Genomic DNA, 17,230 nt, shown 5'->3' with positions numbered 1-17,230 from the left:
GGTGGACGGCGGAAAGACACTCTTGGCGGAGTGGGGAGGATTTCATGAAGGACAGATCTCATTTCAGGGCAGGATTTGAGGAAGTCGTATCCCTGCTGGAGAGCCACATTCAGAGTCTGGTCCAGTCCCGGAAAGTATCCTGTCACAAGTGGGGCACTTTTGTGGTTCTTCTGTGGGGGATTGTGGGTTTGAGGGGATGAGGAAGTGGCTCTGGTTATTTGCTTCTGTACCAGGTCGGGAGGGTAGTTGCGGGATGCGAAAGCTGTTGTCAGGTTGTTGGTGTAATGATTCAGGGATTCCGGACTGGAGCAGATTCGTTTGCCACGAAGACCTAGGCTCTAGGGAAGGGACCGTTTGATGTGGAATGAGTGGCAGCTGTCATAATGGAGGTACTGTTGCTTGTTGGTGGGTTTGATGTGGACGGACGTGTGAAGTTGGCCATTGGACAGGTTGAGGTCAACGTCAAGGAAAGTGGCATGGGATTTGGAGTAGGACCAGGTGAATCTGATGGAACCAAAGGATTTGAGGTTGGAGAGGAAATTCTGGAGTTGTTCTTCACTGTGAGTCCAGATCATGAAGATGTCATCAATAAATCTGTACCAAACTTTGGGTTGGCAGACCTGGGTAACCAAGAAGGCTTCCTCTAAGCGACCCATGAATAGGTTGGCGTATGAGGGGGCCATCCTGGTACCCATGGCTGTTCCCTTTAATTGTTGGTATGTCTGGCCTTCAAAAGTGAAGAAGTTGTGGGTCAGGATGAAGCTGGCTAAGGTAATGAGGAAAGAGGTTTTAGGTAGGGTGGCAGGTGATCGGCGTGAAAGGAAATGCTCCATCGCAGCGAGGCCCTGGACGTGTGGAATATTTGTGTATAAGGAAGTGGCATCAATGGTGACAAGGATGGTTTCCGGGGGTAACAGATTGGGTAAGGATTCCAGGCGTTCAAGGAAGTGGTTGGTGTCTTTGATGAAAGATGGGAGACTGCATGTAATGGGTTGAAGGTGTAGATCTACGTAGGCAGAGATACGTTCTGTGGGGGCTTGGTAACCAGCTACAATGGGGCGGCCGGGATGATTGGGTTTGTGGATTTTAGGAAGAAGGTAGAAGGTAGGGGTGCGGGGTGTCGGTGGGGTCAGGGGGTTGATGGAGTCAGGTGAAAGGTTTTGCAGGGGGCCTAAGGTTCTGAGGATTCCTTGAAGCTCCGCCTGGACATCGGGAATGGGGTTACCTTGGCAAACTTTGTATGTGGTGTTGTCTGAAAGCTGACGCAGTCCCTCAGCCACATACTCCCGACGATCAAGTACCACGGTCGTGGAACCCTTGTCCGCCAGAAGAATGACGATGGATCGGTCAGCCTTCAGATCACGGATAGCCTGGGCTTCAGCAGTGGTGATGTTGGGTGTAGGATTAAGGTTTTTTAAGAAGGATTGAGATGCAAGGCTGGAAGTCAGAAATTCCTGGAAGGTTTGGAGAGGGTGATTTTGAGGAAGAGGAGGGGGGTCCCCCTGTGACGGAGGACGGAACTGTTCCAGGCAAGGTTCAATTTGGATGGTGTCTTGGGGAGTTGGATCATTAGGAGTAGGATTAGGATCATTTTTCTTCGTGGCAAAGTGATATTTCCAGCAGAGAGTACGGGTGTAGGACAGTAAATCTTTGACGAGGGCTGTTTGGTTGAATCTGGGAGTGGGGCTGAAGGTGAGGCCTTTGGATAGGACAGAGGTTTCGGATTGGGAGAGAGGTTTGGAGGAAAGGTTAACTACTGAATTAGGGTGTTGTGGTTCCAGATTGTGTTGATCGGAATTGTGAGGTTTTGGAGGGAGTGGAGCTGGAAGTGGGAGATTGAGTAGATGGGAGAGACTGGGTTTGTGTGCAATGAGAGGAGGTTGAGGTTTGCTGGAAAGGTTGTGAAGGGTGAGTGAGTTGCCTTTCCGGAGGTGGGAAACCAGGAGATTGGATAGTTTTTTGAGGTGGAGGGTGGCATGCTGTTCTAATTTACGGTTGGCCTGTAGGAGGATGCTCTGAACAGCCGGTGTGGATGTGGGAGAGGAAAGATTAAGGACTTTTATTAAGGATAGGAGTTGACGGGTGTGTTCATTGGCTGAGTTGATGTGTAGGTGAAGGATTAGGTGGGTGAGGGCAATGGATTGTTCAGTTTGGAACTGGTATAGGGACTGATGGAAGGAAGGGTTGCAGCCAGAGATGGGAACTTTAAGTGTGAGGCCTTTGGGGGTAATGCCAAATGTCAGACAAGCCTGAGAAAATAGAAAATGGGAGCATAATCTGGCTAGTGCGAAGGCATGTTTGCGGAGGAAATGTAAATAAAACTTAATGGGGTCGTTGTGGGGGTGTTGTGAGGGTGACATGGTATTAGAAGGTGGAAAGTGTAACATGAGGTGAAATGAAAATGAAAATAAAAATATATGGGGAGAGATAAAGGTGAACTGGAAAGTAAGTGGAGATCTGGAATGAAAAAAGGCGAAAAGGTGTTGGTTACAGCTGGGCTATGTTGGACTCGGGTTGGTAGACAACGATGTGCATAAAGGTTAGGTGGTTGTGTTGCCGTCAAAACACGTTAAAGGACGGAGAAATTTGGGAAAATTTCGAAAAAACTGCGTGATCTACCAACTGACCTGCCTACACTGTGATGCATTCTATGTGGGAACGACCAGCAACAAACTGTCCATTCGCATGAATGGACACAGGCAGACAGTGTTTGTTGGTAATGAGGATCACCCTGTGGCTAAAAATGCCTTGGTGCACAGCCAGCACATCTTGGCACAGTGTTACACCGTCCGGGTTATCTGGATACTTCCCACCAACACCAACCTATCCGAACTCCGGAGATGGGAACTTGCCCTTCAGTATATCCTCTCTTCTCGTTATCCGCCAGGCCTCAATCTCCGCTAATTTCAAGTTGCCGCCACTCATACCTCACCTGTCTTTCAACAACTTCTTTGCCTCTACACTTCCACCCTGACTGACATCTCTGCCCAAACTCTTTGTCTTTAAATATTTCTGCTTGTGTCTGTATGTGTGGATGGATATGTGTGTGTGTGTGTGTGTGCGCGCGCGCGAGTGTATAGCTGTCCTTTTTGCCCCCTAAGGTAAGTCTTTCCGCTCCCGGAATTGGAATGACTCCTTACCCTCTCCCTTAAAACCCACATCCTTTCGCCTTTCCCTCTCCTTCCCTCTTTTCTGATGAGGCAACAGTTTGTTGCGAAAGCTTGAATTTTGTGTGTATGTTTGTGTTTGTTTGTGTGTCTATCGACCTGCCAGCGCTTTTGTTTGGTAAGTTTCATCATCTTTCTTTTTAGATATATTTTTCCCACGTGGAAAGTTTCCCTCTATTATATATATATATATATAAAAACAAAGATGCTTTAACTTACCAAACGAGAAAGCGCTGGTATGTTGATAGACACAATAAAATAAAAAACACACAAACACACACACAAATATTCAATCTTTCGCAACCCACGGTTCTTCATCAGGAAAGAGGGAAGGAGAGGGAAAGACGAAAGGATGTGGCTTTTAAGGGAGAGGGTAAGGAGTCATCCCAATCCCGGGAGCAGAAAGATTTACCTAGGGGGGGAGAGAAAGGACAGGTATACACGTGCACGCGCGCGCCCCCACACACACACACACACACACACACACACACACACACACACACACACAGACACACGCAGACATATGTAAATGCAAAGAGGTTGGGCAGAGATGTCAATCGAGACGGAAGTACAGAGCCAAAGATGTTGTAGAATGACAGGTGAGGTGCGAGGGGCGACAACTTGAAATTAGCGGAGGTTGAGGCCTGGTGCGTAATGGGAAGAGAGAATATATTGAAGGGCAAGTTCCCATCTCCGGAATTCTGATAGGTTGGTGTCGGTGGGAAGTATCCAGATAACCCGGACGGTGTAACACTGTGCCAAGATGTGCTGGCCGTGCACCGAGGCATGTTTAGCCACAGGGTGATCCTCATTACCAACAAACACTGTCTGCCTGTGTCCATTCATGCGAATGGACAGTTTGTTGCTGGTTGAGCAGTATATATATTCTGGAAGTAACCTGCTGGTACTTAATATGCCAATGTAAATCTGATTCTATGGTTGCATGTGGGTATGTATGGTGGCTCATAGTTTCTAAAAGAAGATGCTGAAAAATTTGGGGTGACAACTTTAAAGCTATGAGAACAAGGTGCCTTTGACAGTTATTGTGGGCAAATCCCTCTGTCCATCCTTGTGGTTTCCTGACCTGAAATGTTCATGTCAGTTCAGTTGGTCTAAAGTCTGTGTTTGACTTGTAAAGAAATAAGGACGTTTGGTCCTACAAGTGGTACAGCCATGATGTCTACATGCATTTCAACAGTTGAAAACTGACATACTTTTTCCATGAAAATAGATGTCTGAAAGCCTAACAATTACTGTTTCTTGTAAATTGCTTGGCAACTACCTTTACATGATACGATGCACACTATAATCAACTGTGTAATCTGGTCTATCTACACTTAATACAATGATATACTGTTACATGCAATAAAATTATTTATAATCACCTATTGTCAATGTATTCTCAAACTTACGAGTGTTTATTCATATGCACTCCTGCTTGAAATATCTTCTACCTCTACTTAACACAATGATATACTGTCACGTGCAACATGGTTCTCAGTAACCACTCATTATCAATACTCTTTTCCCTTCAAAAGAAATATATTTACTTTAATTAGAGCTACAACTTACAGGCACAAAATTAGAACTAGCGATGTATTAACATATATTATACCATGATATAATGTTACATGCAACCTAATTCTCTGTGATCGCTCATTTTCAAAATATTCTCAAACTTACTTCTGTTGTTTATATGAGCTGCCACTTGAAATAATTTTCTTACATGTACTTAATGAAATAGTCCTTGGACCTTCATATGCATTGTCAGTTGAGCAGAGAAAATATATGATATTTGGACGAGAATCCAGAAAATTAAATTTTATATCTCAGACCTGCCTGCTGTTTAATTTTGAAAATGTGACTTTTTTTTGGTCATTTTCAGACTTGACTTTATGGTGTTTAGCAAATATATTGATGCATGAGAAAGCACTTATAATATGAGCATTATAACACTTGGATGATCTGCCCAAAGAAGCATCTCACTTTGTTTATTTATCAACATGGGATATGCAGTAATTCAATATGATATTTGTGCATCTTATTTCTATATTTTCATGTTTATGTACTACCTTATGTTTGAGCAGCAACAGATATCAGAGGAACACAGTAATTCTGTACCTTGCTTTAGTTTTTCCATGTTTATGTCTAAGATACATCACAGGTTTCTATATTTTCATATTTATATAATTATCTGTGTTTAATCAAATTAGGGGGTCTGCTTGTAAGTCAGCCGGTTGTATCTCGCATTTGTTACTTCAATTAATCAATACAGTGTTAAATATGTCAATTACTTTGTCTTGCAGAATGCTAATTGTTAACCTTTGTCGGTCAGTCGGTAGGGAGTGTTGGGGTTAATTTTCAGGGACTGGGAAGGTGAAGCTGTGGCAAGCCCATTCTGTACGGAATGCCGAACACACTTATCCCTCTGGCACCACAGTGAAGTACTGGAACAGTAGGGGTCCTGGGGCAGGGGGGGTTGGGGGGGGGGTGGAGGGTAGAGGGTTTTCCTGTCTTTGGGGTCTGTCATCTTTTCTTCTTCAGCTCCAACACTCCAAATCTTCTATTTAATTTCTTACTTCTCATCAGAGTACCAAGCTATCCTTCCCTCTGTCCACATGCATATGCCTCTATTGCTGAGATCCTTCTAATTTACTGTGGTACCACTTGTTGTTGTTGTTGTTCACTAAAGTCTATTATACAGGAGGATCTGGGAAACAAGCTAGTATTTCTGCACTATTGAAGATATTGAAGGAAAAAAAAAAAAAAAAAAAGAATTTATTACCGGGAGCGGAAAGACTCGTGTGTGTGTGTGTGTGTGTGTGTGTTTTGTGTGCGAGCGCGCGCGCGCGCGAGCGCGCGAATGTATACCCGTCCTTTTTTCCCCCTAAGGTAAGTCTTTCCGCTCCCGGGATTGGAATGACTCCTTACCCTTGTTTGTGTGTCTGTCGACCTGCCAGCACTTTCATTTGGTAAGTCACATCATCTTTGTTTTTATATACATATATAAAATAGGGAAACATTCCACGTGGGAAAAATATATCTAAAAAGAAAGATGATGAGACTTACCAAACAAAAGCGCTGGCTGGTCGATAGACACACAAACAAACACAAACACACACACAAAATTCTAGCTTTCGCAACCAACGGTTGCTTCGTTAGGAAAGAGGGAAGGAGAGGGAAAGATGAAAGGATGTGGGTTTTAAGGGAGAGGGTAAGAAGTCATTCCAATCCCGGGAGCAGAAAGACTTACCTTAGGGGGAAAAAAGGACAGGTATACACTTGCCCGTTCGCGCGCACACACACACACACACACACACACACACACACACACACACACACACACACACACACATTCATACACACATATATACAGACACAAGCAGACATATTTAAAGGCAAAGAATTCTTTGCCTTTAAATATGTCTGCTTGTGTCTATATATGTGTGTGGATGGATATGTGTGTGTGTGCGCGCGCGCGCGAGTGTATACCTGTCCTTTTTTTCCCCTATAGAACACTCCACGTGGGAAAAATATATCTAAAAACAAAGATGATGTGACTTGCCAAACAAAAGCGCTGGCAGGTCGATAGACACACAAACATACACACAAAATTCAAGCTTCCGCAACCAACGATTGCTTCATCAGGAAAGAGGGAAGGAGAGGGAAAGACGAAAGGATGTGGGTCTTAAGGTAGAGAGTAAGGAGTCATTCCAATCCTGGGAGCGGAAAGACTTACCTTAGGGGGAAAACAGGACAGGTATACACTCGCGCACACACACACATATCCATCCACACATATATAGACACAAGCAGACATATGTAAATGCAAAGAGATTGGGCAGAGATGTCAGTCGAGGCGGAAGTACAGAGCCAAAGATGTTGTAGAATGACAGGTGATGTGCGAGGGGTTACAACTTGAAATTAACGGAGGTTGAGGCCTGGTGGGTAACTGGAAGAGAGGATATACTGAAGGGCAAGTTCCCATCTCCGGAGTTCTGATAGGTTGGTGTCAGTGGGAAGTATCCAGGTAACCCGGATGGTGTAACACTGTGCCAAGATGTGCTGGCCATGCGCTAAGGCATGTGTTAGCCACAGGGTGATCCTCATTACCAACAAACACTGTCTGCCTGTGTCCGTTCATGCAAATGGACAGTTTGTTGCTGGTCATTCCCACGTAGAAGGCTTCACAGTGTAGGCAGGTCAGTTGGTAAATCACGTGAGTGCTTTCTGCCTTTGATCGTGTACATCTTCCGGGTTACAGGACTGGAGTAGGTGGTGGTGGGATGGTGCATGGAATGGGTTTTACACTGGAGGTGGTTACAAGGTTGGAGACAGAGGGTAGGGAAGGTGATTTGGGGATTTCATAGGGTTCATACCCCTCCCCCCCCCCCCCCCTCTCTCTCTCTCTCTCTCTCTCTCTCTCTCTCTCTCTCTCTCTCTCTCTCTCTCTCTCTCTCTCTCTCTCTGTGTGTGTGTGTGTGTGTGTGTGTGTGTGTGTGTGTGTGTGTGTGTGTGTGTGTGGTTTTTTTTTTAATTTTATTGTGTCTATCAACATACCAGCTCTTTCTCGTATGGATATACTCAAACCAACTTACCAATGTATAAAGCCTATTCATATTTTTGTCATGATGTACCAGTAATTTATGATTCATTTATCTACATCTACATCCATACTTCGTAAGCCACCTGACGGTGTGTGGCAGAGGGTACCTTGAGTACCTATTGGTTCTCCCTTCTATTCCAGTCTCTTATTGTTCGTGGAAAGAAGGATTTATTGTGTATGCACTCCTATATGGTGAACACTTACCAATGTATAATGCCTAACCATGTTTTGTCATGATGTACCACTCACTTATGATTCATTTATTGTGTATTCACACCCAAGTGGTGAGCACGTACCTGTGTATAAGGCTCAACCACATAATTGTTGGTGATGTTTCAGTCACTTATAAAACACAACCAATATGATGTATTAGTCACTTATTCAAGTTTTTGTATACTCTTACGTATCATTCCGTTATATGCTAGCACTTACTGTGAAGGGAAAAGCCACAACTTCGTTGCGCGTATATTCCTGAAAAAATACATTATTAATGTAATGATTGTAAAGGTGGGAAGGAGGTGTTGGAAGTGTCTTGACAAATGAAAAATAGTAAGATTGGGCATTGGTCAGACATTTCATTCAACAAAGCAGTCTGCATACTGCAACACCTAGACTATCTACAAAACAGTCAGTGTACTGAATTCTCAATGTTCATACAGTTAAGAAATAACTTCTTCTTTCCTTGTACTATTGAGTAATAATTTTTGCATAATGTTTTATATTTAATTTACACATTTAATCAAACACAGGACTTATCCCATTCTATAAATAGAATGCCTGTTCCTCCAGTTTACTGCAAAATGTGTACTGTTACACAGATCTATCAGAAAATGTTTCGTTCAACTTTCAGTTTCACAAATCCTTTTGGGGGGTGCTGAAACGTAACAGCTCATTAAGACCCACTTAAAACAGACATTTTCCAGTCTAATTCAGGGTCGCACATATGAACAAAATATGTAATTTGTCTGAAAAAATTATAGCTACAAAACTAACTATTACATCCCAATTATCTTAAAGTATAGAAGCCCTGTAAATGAAGGGAACATTTTCCATAAAGGGAGCCTCTAGTAATTAATAAAATATGAAAATGCATTATTGTAATTTCATATTCGACAAGTTATACTCGAATAAAATAACGAACACAAACTAATACAGAATTGTACTTGCTGTTCTGGAGCAAACATATGTTTATATCGTTTATATATGTATTTTCAGTTTTTATATGTTAATTTTAATTGTTACTTAATCAAAAAATCATTTTAAACAATGCCGAGGATTGTTCAGGATTGTTTAGATTATATATATAGCGGTAGCCATATTGGCATAGTGAGTCAGTACTTTGTGTATATTTGGACAGAAGACTTGTAGCTTGCTGAGCAAGATTCATTTAATTATTGTAAGTATGTTACTGCTTATTTCAGATTTGTCAAGATGCTTTTATTTACTTGAGACCATAATAAATATTCAGCTGAAACATTATACTGGATTAAATATTCATTTCACTTTATAGTTAAATTTTACAGTAGCTGTTATCCAGGACTTCGGCTGTGACAGATCGTCTGTAACGATGAGCACACAAACCCCAATACAAAAGTCAAACTTATCCATAGATACGTTTTAGACCTGATGTCAATATTCCTCCCCCTCAAGATGCTCCATAAGAAAGAAACACAACCCCTTATTTTAGATTTTTTTAAATAAGCAAAATTTAAATTGTTATTTCATAGTTTGAATGATATAAAGATAATGACAGTAAGAAGAGTAATTTACTTATTTTTGACTGTTGTGTGTCCTATGCTTCCCTTAATTTTACAATTTTTTGAATAAGTCTGCTGAAAAGTGTAAAAAGGAGGTCTTATCGGAATTAAAAAGCAAATTGGAAACTACCATTGGTCGTTTGGACACGGGAATAAAAATAGGGATAATAGAAGATGTAACATAGTTAAAATACAAATACAATATTACTAATGGTTGTTAAGTCATCAGAACAAAAATGCAAATTGAATAAAATGAAAGAGCTGCTGCAGTGTTCAGACTAGTCACCCCGAATAGCAGTAACAGCCACTGTCGCTTACCTCGCTGTGACGACGTACTCTTTGTCGAGCCAGAGCATCGGGTCTTGCGACAGCCTCCTCCAGCGCACACAAACATTCTGCACGATGTCTACGAGGTCGCTGAAGCTCAAGGAGGAAAATATACTGATCATAACTTCATCTGGGAGGTGGTGAAAATGCGTCCCTCCATCAGCCGAATCATTTTTCTCGGCCATCTCACTGTTGCGACGGACCTTCGTCGACGGCTCGCCCCACTTGCGTCTGCCCTCTGCCATTCCTCCCGTGCCGACAGTGGCGCACAATTGGGTGTTACGGAAGTCTCAGATTAAGAGTGTGCTTCCTGCCGCTGAAACCAATATTATTCACTCTTCCCAATCACAGATTTCTCATTAACAATAATAGATCGACATTGCGTTAAAATATGACATTGAAACATTAACAATATTATAAATGGATAGATTGCTGCTCACAGTTGAAGACAAGCACGACAAGACTGTTCCGCGTAAGCTTTTGGCAAAATCCTTCTTCAGAAAGATATATACACACACATTCATCCAAGGAAGGACACCTCACACACAATGACAACCTCCGGCCGCAGCAGCGGTCACGCGTGTGTGAGGTGTGCTTGCGTTTGTGAATGTGTCTGAATTTCTCTTTTATGAAGAAGGCTTTATCTGAAAGTTTACATGAAACTGTCTTTATTTTGTCTGCCTGAAACTCAATGTAAACTTTTCTACCATTGTTGATATTCCTACCTCTAATTTCCATTGTTTATATTGAAATACTACGTCACAAATGATACCCTACAGCAGGGCTTCTCAAATTTTTTTCCATCAGCATTCTGTTTTATACAGCCACTTTTCTCTGCTGCCCCTATTGACTGTCATAAAGGTAATTAGTATTGTGTTGGTGCATAAGTTTGTTGCATTTTTCCGTAAGTTTGATAAACGTAACACATACACATAAGAGAGACAAGTCACCAATGATATATTCTCCTTCACTATTTACAACAATCTGCCAAGGCTGGTGTAACTCTTCAATTCTGCAACTGTAGAAATTATACGGTTTTGAGGCAAAGAACTTGTTGTTCAACGTTCAGAGGGCATTTTCATCCAGAAAGGAAATTCCTCGAAGGTTGTTCGATAGAGAATGGAAAAGGTGAAAATCTGAGGCAAGGTGGGGGAATAATGTGGCTGCAGAATGACTTCCCAACCCAACTCCTGTTAGCATGTTTTGTCAGGGCTTAACAACTGGCCGGTTTTGAGCGCGAGTACTCACGTCTGCTCAGGCACATGCTCGCGAGCAGGTGCAAGGTCGCGGAGTAGTGAGGGAGGGGAGTGAGGGGAAATGCGCGCGCACGTTTGAATGTGATCTCGCGTTCTTAGCAGCTTTGAACATTTTACTACAGGGTAAAGATCTGCTAATTATTCATTTCATAGATCGAATACGAGCTTTTAAAATGAAATTGACACTTTGGGTGAGTCAGCTGGAAACAGGAAACCTAGCTCATTTTCCTAAATTATCATCCATGCAAGATGTTCACAAAGACTGTGAACGTTATTCACATAGTTTGGTTGATCAGCGCTTTCAAGATCTGACAGCACTAGACGGTGATTTTGATCTGTTCTCTCCATATTCAGCGAATATTTAAGAGATTCGTCCTGAGCCCCAGCAAGAAATTATTGACCTGCAGTGTGACAGAGAATACAGAGACAAATTTCAGAACAAGAAAAACATTTTGGAATTCTACAGACACTTCCCTCAGGATAGATTTCCTCGTTTGCACAAACTGGCGGCTACAATAATATCAATGTTCGGTTCCACGTATATTTGTGAACAACTGTTCTCTGCAATGAAATGTAACAAGACGCGCCTGAGAAATGCATTGTCTGATCGAAATTTAAACTGCACGCTGCGCCTAAAATGCACGTGAACAATTACTCCGAACATAGACGCAATTGTAAAGGGCAAAAAGTACAAGATAACCGAGAATCCCACACTTCAGTGACACCTTTTATTGTGTAACAGTTCACAAATTAATGCGAATGTAGAGGCATACACTAAGCTAATGAAATTATGTGGCACGTGTACATTCTCCTTTATTTGTTTCATTTGTCGCAGTAGTAATTCGTGAGTGATATCCCTGCAGGTGGCCGCAGATTTACATTGACTGGGGGCAGCTGTTGTGTGCCCCACCTGACTTTTCCCACTATCCGCTCTGGTCCGGTAGTGGGGGTAGCGTGCTCGCGCCTTGCTGCTCACAGCTTGCTCCGCGAGCACGTATGTTGTGAAGCCCTGGTCTAACAGAATGTGGGCAGGCACTGTCGTAGAGGAGCATTTTTCACGCAGTCTTCCCGGTCACCATTCTACAATATGTCTCAGTTGTTGACAATAAATGTCAGCAGTGATGATTACACCTCGGGGAAGCAGTTAGTAGTACACCACACCGTCGCTGTTCCAATAGATGCACAATATTACCTTTCAAGGATGCACGCATGCCTTTGTATGGGGAGTAGTAGTTTTGTTTGGGCTCAAACAGACTTTCTCACCAGCAGTAATGGAACAGGATGGGAATGGTCAGTGTCGTTCACGAGCTAATTGATGATGAGCAAGCACAGATGCACATATGGGCACCTGCTGATTTTTGTGATTTTAACTCCGACCATGTGGTACCCGTACAGCCGATTCCTGGACATTCCCAATCAGATGCAAATGTCATACGATAGTAGAATGATCACAATTCACCACATCTGCCAGTTTTTCGAGTACAATGACACGGATCACTGTGGGTTAATGTGTTTAAATGGCCTTCACTGGTCTTCCCAAATGTGGAGAGTGACTATTATCAAAACAATCCTCCTTAAAATGAGAAAACCATTTTCTTGCTGTGCTGTATCCAGTGGCATTATCCGCATACTAGGTGCATACGTTTCTGGCTGCTTCTACTGATCTCAAACAGAAGAACATGTCGGAAATGTTCCGATTTCTCAACTTGGCATTCGATTTTCTAGTGTCCAGAGCTCCACTCACTATCTCCAAATGACACTATGTAAACTCAAATAGCAACAGTTAATTACAAATAACAAATCACAACCAATAATAAAGCCACAGCAGCTCTAATACCAACACACAAAACAAATGCTACAAACTTATGCACCAAACAAACCGTAGTAAATAACTTTACAAGTCAAGGTGATGCGAGCAGAAGTGATAACTTTGCTTACCTTTAGGACAAATTCTTGTAGACAAGAAGTTCATTGGGAGGGGAGGTAGAGGAATCGGCTGCAGGGGGAGTTGTGTCCAGTGCACAACGATGGTGATGTGTCCATTGGGAGGGGAGATAGAGCAGAGGAATGGAAGACTGCAAGGGTGGGGGGTGTGGGTGCAGGATGAGTGAAGTCACAGTCCTGTTGTAAAGAGCAAAGGTTGGTGTGGGGCAATGGGCTAGCAGAGACTAGCCAGAAGGATTTAAGGGGCCAAAGGACGTCTTGTAACGACAACTCCTACCTACATACTTCAGACAAGATGGTGCTGTGGGGAAGTTCCCACATGGCACACGTTATGAAGCAGCCATTTAAAACCACCACATTGTGTTCTGCACCATATTCTGCTGCCAGGTAGTCTACAGTACTCTTGTCCAGTTTTGAACGTGACCTTTCGTTAGGGTTGACAGCTGGTTGCTTGTTATGTCCACATTAAAAGCTGTGCATAAATGGCATCACAGCTGGTATACCAAGTGACTTTCTGCAGCTCCCCCTGTCTGTGGTACGACAAGCCCATGACGGGACTTGAGTCGGACGTGAAGAGTGGGTGTATTGGAAAGGTCTTGCAGCTGGGTCTCCCACATAGGTATGCTACATGAGGTGTGCGGTTGGCGGTAGGTCTGTCATTGGGTGGAGTAGAATACTGCATATGTTGGGTGGGTGGTGGAATACCATTTTCAGAGTTTTGAACAGATGTACAGTCAGTGGTACACATAATTAACGGGCATGACTAGGAAGTGTAAATTTATATGTACTTCTGGCAACTTTTACAGTGCCTTAATGATTAAAGATGCTATAAGTTTCAATGTCCCAGATAGTAGAATACAGGAAGAGATCTTGAAATACTCTGACCCATCACTTTCTCAAGAGTTGCGAATCTTAGAGCAATATGATTTCGGTGCCGTAGCGGCTGATAAGTTTGACCAGACCCCGATTTGTAGGGGCGAGTTCGCCCCTAGTTCGCAACTGCCCCGAGCAGCCACAACAACAACCATGTACACAGACAAGCAGGCAGGTAAGCAGACCTGTGAACTTACTGAAGTCTTACACTAGATGTCTTGCTCGCCATAAAAGACAGGATTGCCCATCACGTAGTGCAACGTTTTACACTTATAGAAAAAAAGGCCACGTCCAAGCAGTTTGTTTGCAACGGCACAAAAATGCCAATTTTGACCACTTCCAGAAAAACAGGCTCGTGCACATGCAATGAACATTGTGTTTTCTAAATCTATGACAGATTAAGGTTGTGCTTCCTTCTCGCCCTAGTGCTGTGCAACGACATTCTAACAAACTTTGTCTCACTACGAATGTCGTGTGAACATTCAGTTACACACAGGTATCTCAGTAACTTTACATAAGTGTGCCACGTATGAACAGTTAGGCTCACCACACCTTTCTAAATCTAGCAAGCACCTCACTGCTTACAACAGACAGGAAATACCAGTGCTTGGACAGTGTGGTTTGCCTGAGACTTACAAATCTCACACCAGAACAGTGAATTTTACTGCTAAATCTACAAAGTGAGAACCAAATCTTATTGCCAACTTTTTATTGAGGAAACTGCAATAAGCCACCATCGGTACCACACTCTTCAAAACTAAAAAAAAAACAATAAGGATTCTTTCTTCGGATCAAGGAAACAACAACAAATTCCTATAATCAGAGTTCCCTTCGACTCTATACCCGTACAACTGTTCCACGTCAAAGTCAGCTGTTAGTAGCTGGTAGACAGCCTAACACGATGGAAGCTGTTGTGGATTGGCAAGAGAGCCAACCCACTATGAGAGGAAGCCGAAAGGCACGCGTTTTAGCTCACGCAGGCTGGCGTGAGGTCTGGAACAGGACAAGGAAAGACTTTAGTAGAAAAGGACGTGGCTGTGGGAATGCTTAACTTTAATCCGTAAATGGTGAACATCGCTCTTGACGGTACATGTTTTACAGCATCAATAGTAACTGGTAATGGCACTTTGATAGGTCGTAGCAAATGACGTAGCTGAGGATTATGCTAACCTATCGTCTTGGCAAATGAGAGCGTATTTTGTCAGTGAACCATCGCTAGCAAAGTCAGTTGTACAACTGGGGGTAGTGCTAGGAAGTCTCTCTAGACCTGCCGTGTGACGGCGCTCGGTCTGCAATCACTGACAGTGGCGACACGCGGGTCCGACGTATACTAATGGACCGCGGCCGATTTAAAGGCTACCACCTAGCAAGTGTGGTGTCTGGCGGTGACACCACAGAAGCAAGATATCACAATTGTTGCAGAAGAGAGGACGGTTGAGGTGGTACACTGCTGGAGCCGGAGATCTTCTCTGCACTCGGTGAGTCGAGAACTGCCTGCCGAATGGCCGGTACCGGCTTATCTAGCCCTGGGTGGAAGCATATTTCCGGGACTATTTGCACACACGTGAACACCAGGAAATGGTTCGTTGTTCACTGCGTCCCCTTCCTCTGTTGTTAGTTGATGCCCTCTGACGGATGTTCGCCACACCTACGTGTCAGTTGTTAACTGCGGTACTTGAGTGTAAACACTCGTGTCGGCCAGACTTCACAGAGGAGTCGGCAACCCGCATCACTGGTCTGTCTGCAGTGTTGCCGCTACAGTAGGCATCTGTAGTGACTGCAGCATTTACTGTGTTGAAATCAAGAGACAGTGAGAACATTTTCGGATTAGATGCCTTTGATTTGTTTGGACTTGGCATCCACGACAATGTACTTCCCGTATCAGCTTGAGATCCAAAAGGCAGTGTCAATAGTTTGCTTAAAGAATTTCCTGAACTATTTTCAGAAGGAATGGGAAAAGCTAATACCTTCTCAGCATGTATTACATTGAAAGACAATGCACAGCATAATTTTTTCTGGACCCGCCCTGTTCCAATTGCTTTATGAGACAAAGTAGCCAGTGAACTGAAAGAATTGCAGGATAATGGTATAATTGGCTCCATTCAAGCTAGTCAAAGGGCAAGTCCACTAGTTCTGTTGCCTACGCCTTCTGGCCACATTCGCATTTGTGTTGACTTCAAAGTCTACCACCCACAGACACTAGCTGACACTTATTCGTCACCTTGCCCTGAGGAACTCGTGGACAAGCTTGGTGCAGGACATTACTTTTCTAAGATAGATTTGTGTGATGCCTACTTGCAAATTCCATTGGATGAAGAACTGCAGAAAGTGTTTGTTGTAAATACACACTTAGTTCTGTTCAAGTATTTGCATTTGCCCTTCAGCAGTGCTTCGACACTTGACATTTTTCAACGTTACTTGGAACAGCTGACTGCAAAAGTGCCATTTTGTTCAAACTACCTTGATGTTACTGTCGTCTCAGGTTGTACACCAGAGGAACACACTGCCAATTTGTATACTCATTTTCGAGTGTTGTCAGAAGCAGGACTCAAGTGTTGTCTTGAAAAGTGTGGCTTTTTTCAAACTGAACTACATGTTGTTTAGGTCATGCGGTAAACAATCAGGGTGTGCACCCCGTCCAACCTCATTTGCTTGCAATCCATGACCAGACTGTTTCTCGCAATGTGTCTGAACTGCAGCCAGTACTGGGCAAGGTGACACTACATACGAAATGTAGCTCAGATCACGGCTCCACTGCATCGCTTGGGTCGCAAAAATGTACCTTTTGTTTGGACTAAAAACTGTCAAGACCCATTCTTACGGAGTCGGCACTGTGCTTTCGCACAGAATTGGTGCAAAACACAGATATATTCCTTTTGCCTCAAAGTTGTTAATTCAAGCCCACTGCAATTATTCTCAAACAGATAAAGAGGCTCTTGCTACTGTGTATGGTATGGCAAAATTCCATCACTATTTGTATTGTCACAAGTTCTATTTTGTGACAGTTCACAAGCCTTTGCAGTCCCTGTTTCATCTGTCAAAGCCGGTTCCTACACGCACTGCTCAAAAACAGCAACTTTGGGCTTTGTTGCTTTTGCAGTATGTATATGAAATTGTGTAGAGACCTATGGCAATGCAGATGCCCTATCTCACCTTCCAATTGGTCCAGACTCTGATTTTGATGCATCTACCGCATCTTGCTACCAAATCGAATGTGAAGGATTCTGAATTGCTGGAATCTTTTCCCTTGCACTACAGAAAAATTGCACAGACCACAGAAGCAGACCCAGATCTCAAGAT

General features: G+C 43.2%; 1 protein-coding gene across 4 annotated transcripts in view; it reads right to left on the bottom strand.

Moving 5' to 3' along the window:
• Window positions 1-17,230, bottom strand: part of LOC124719021 — a 104,133-nt gene that overhangs the window by 54,512 nt on the left and 32,391 nt on the right. For 3 of the 4 annotated variants that reach the window (XR_007005971.1, XM_047244691.1, XM_047244690.1), the window contains 2 exons: window positions 9,849-10,173; window positions 8,206-8,244 (listed from right to left, as the gene is read on the bottom strand). Coding sequence is in view for 3 of the 4 variants with exons in the window: in XM_047244691.1 (XP_047100647.1) it covers window positions 8,206-8,244; window positions 9,849-10,102 (293 nt within the window). In the remaining variant the exon portion in view is untranslated. The remainder of the gene's footprint in view (window positions 1-8,205; window positions 8,245-9,848; window positions 10,174-17,230) is intronic. The other variant, XM_047244692.1, reaches the window with a different exon arrangement.

Source organism: Schistocerca piceifrons, chromosome 10 (assembly GCF_021461385.2).
Source record: "Schistocerca piceifrons isolate TAMUIC-IGC-003096 chromosome 10, iqSchPice1.1, whole genome shotgun sequence".
NCBI lineage: Eukaryota > Metazoa > Arthropoda > Insecta > Orthoptera > Acrididae > Schistocerca > Schistocerca piceifrons.
This window is presented reverse-complemented; position numbering and strand designations above follow the sequence as displayed.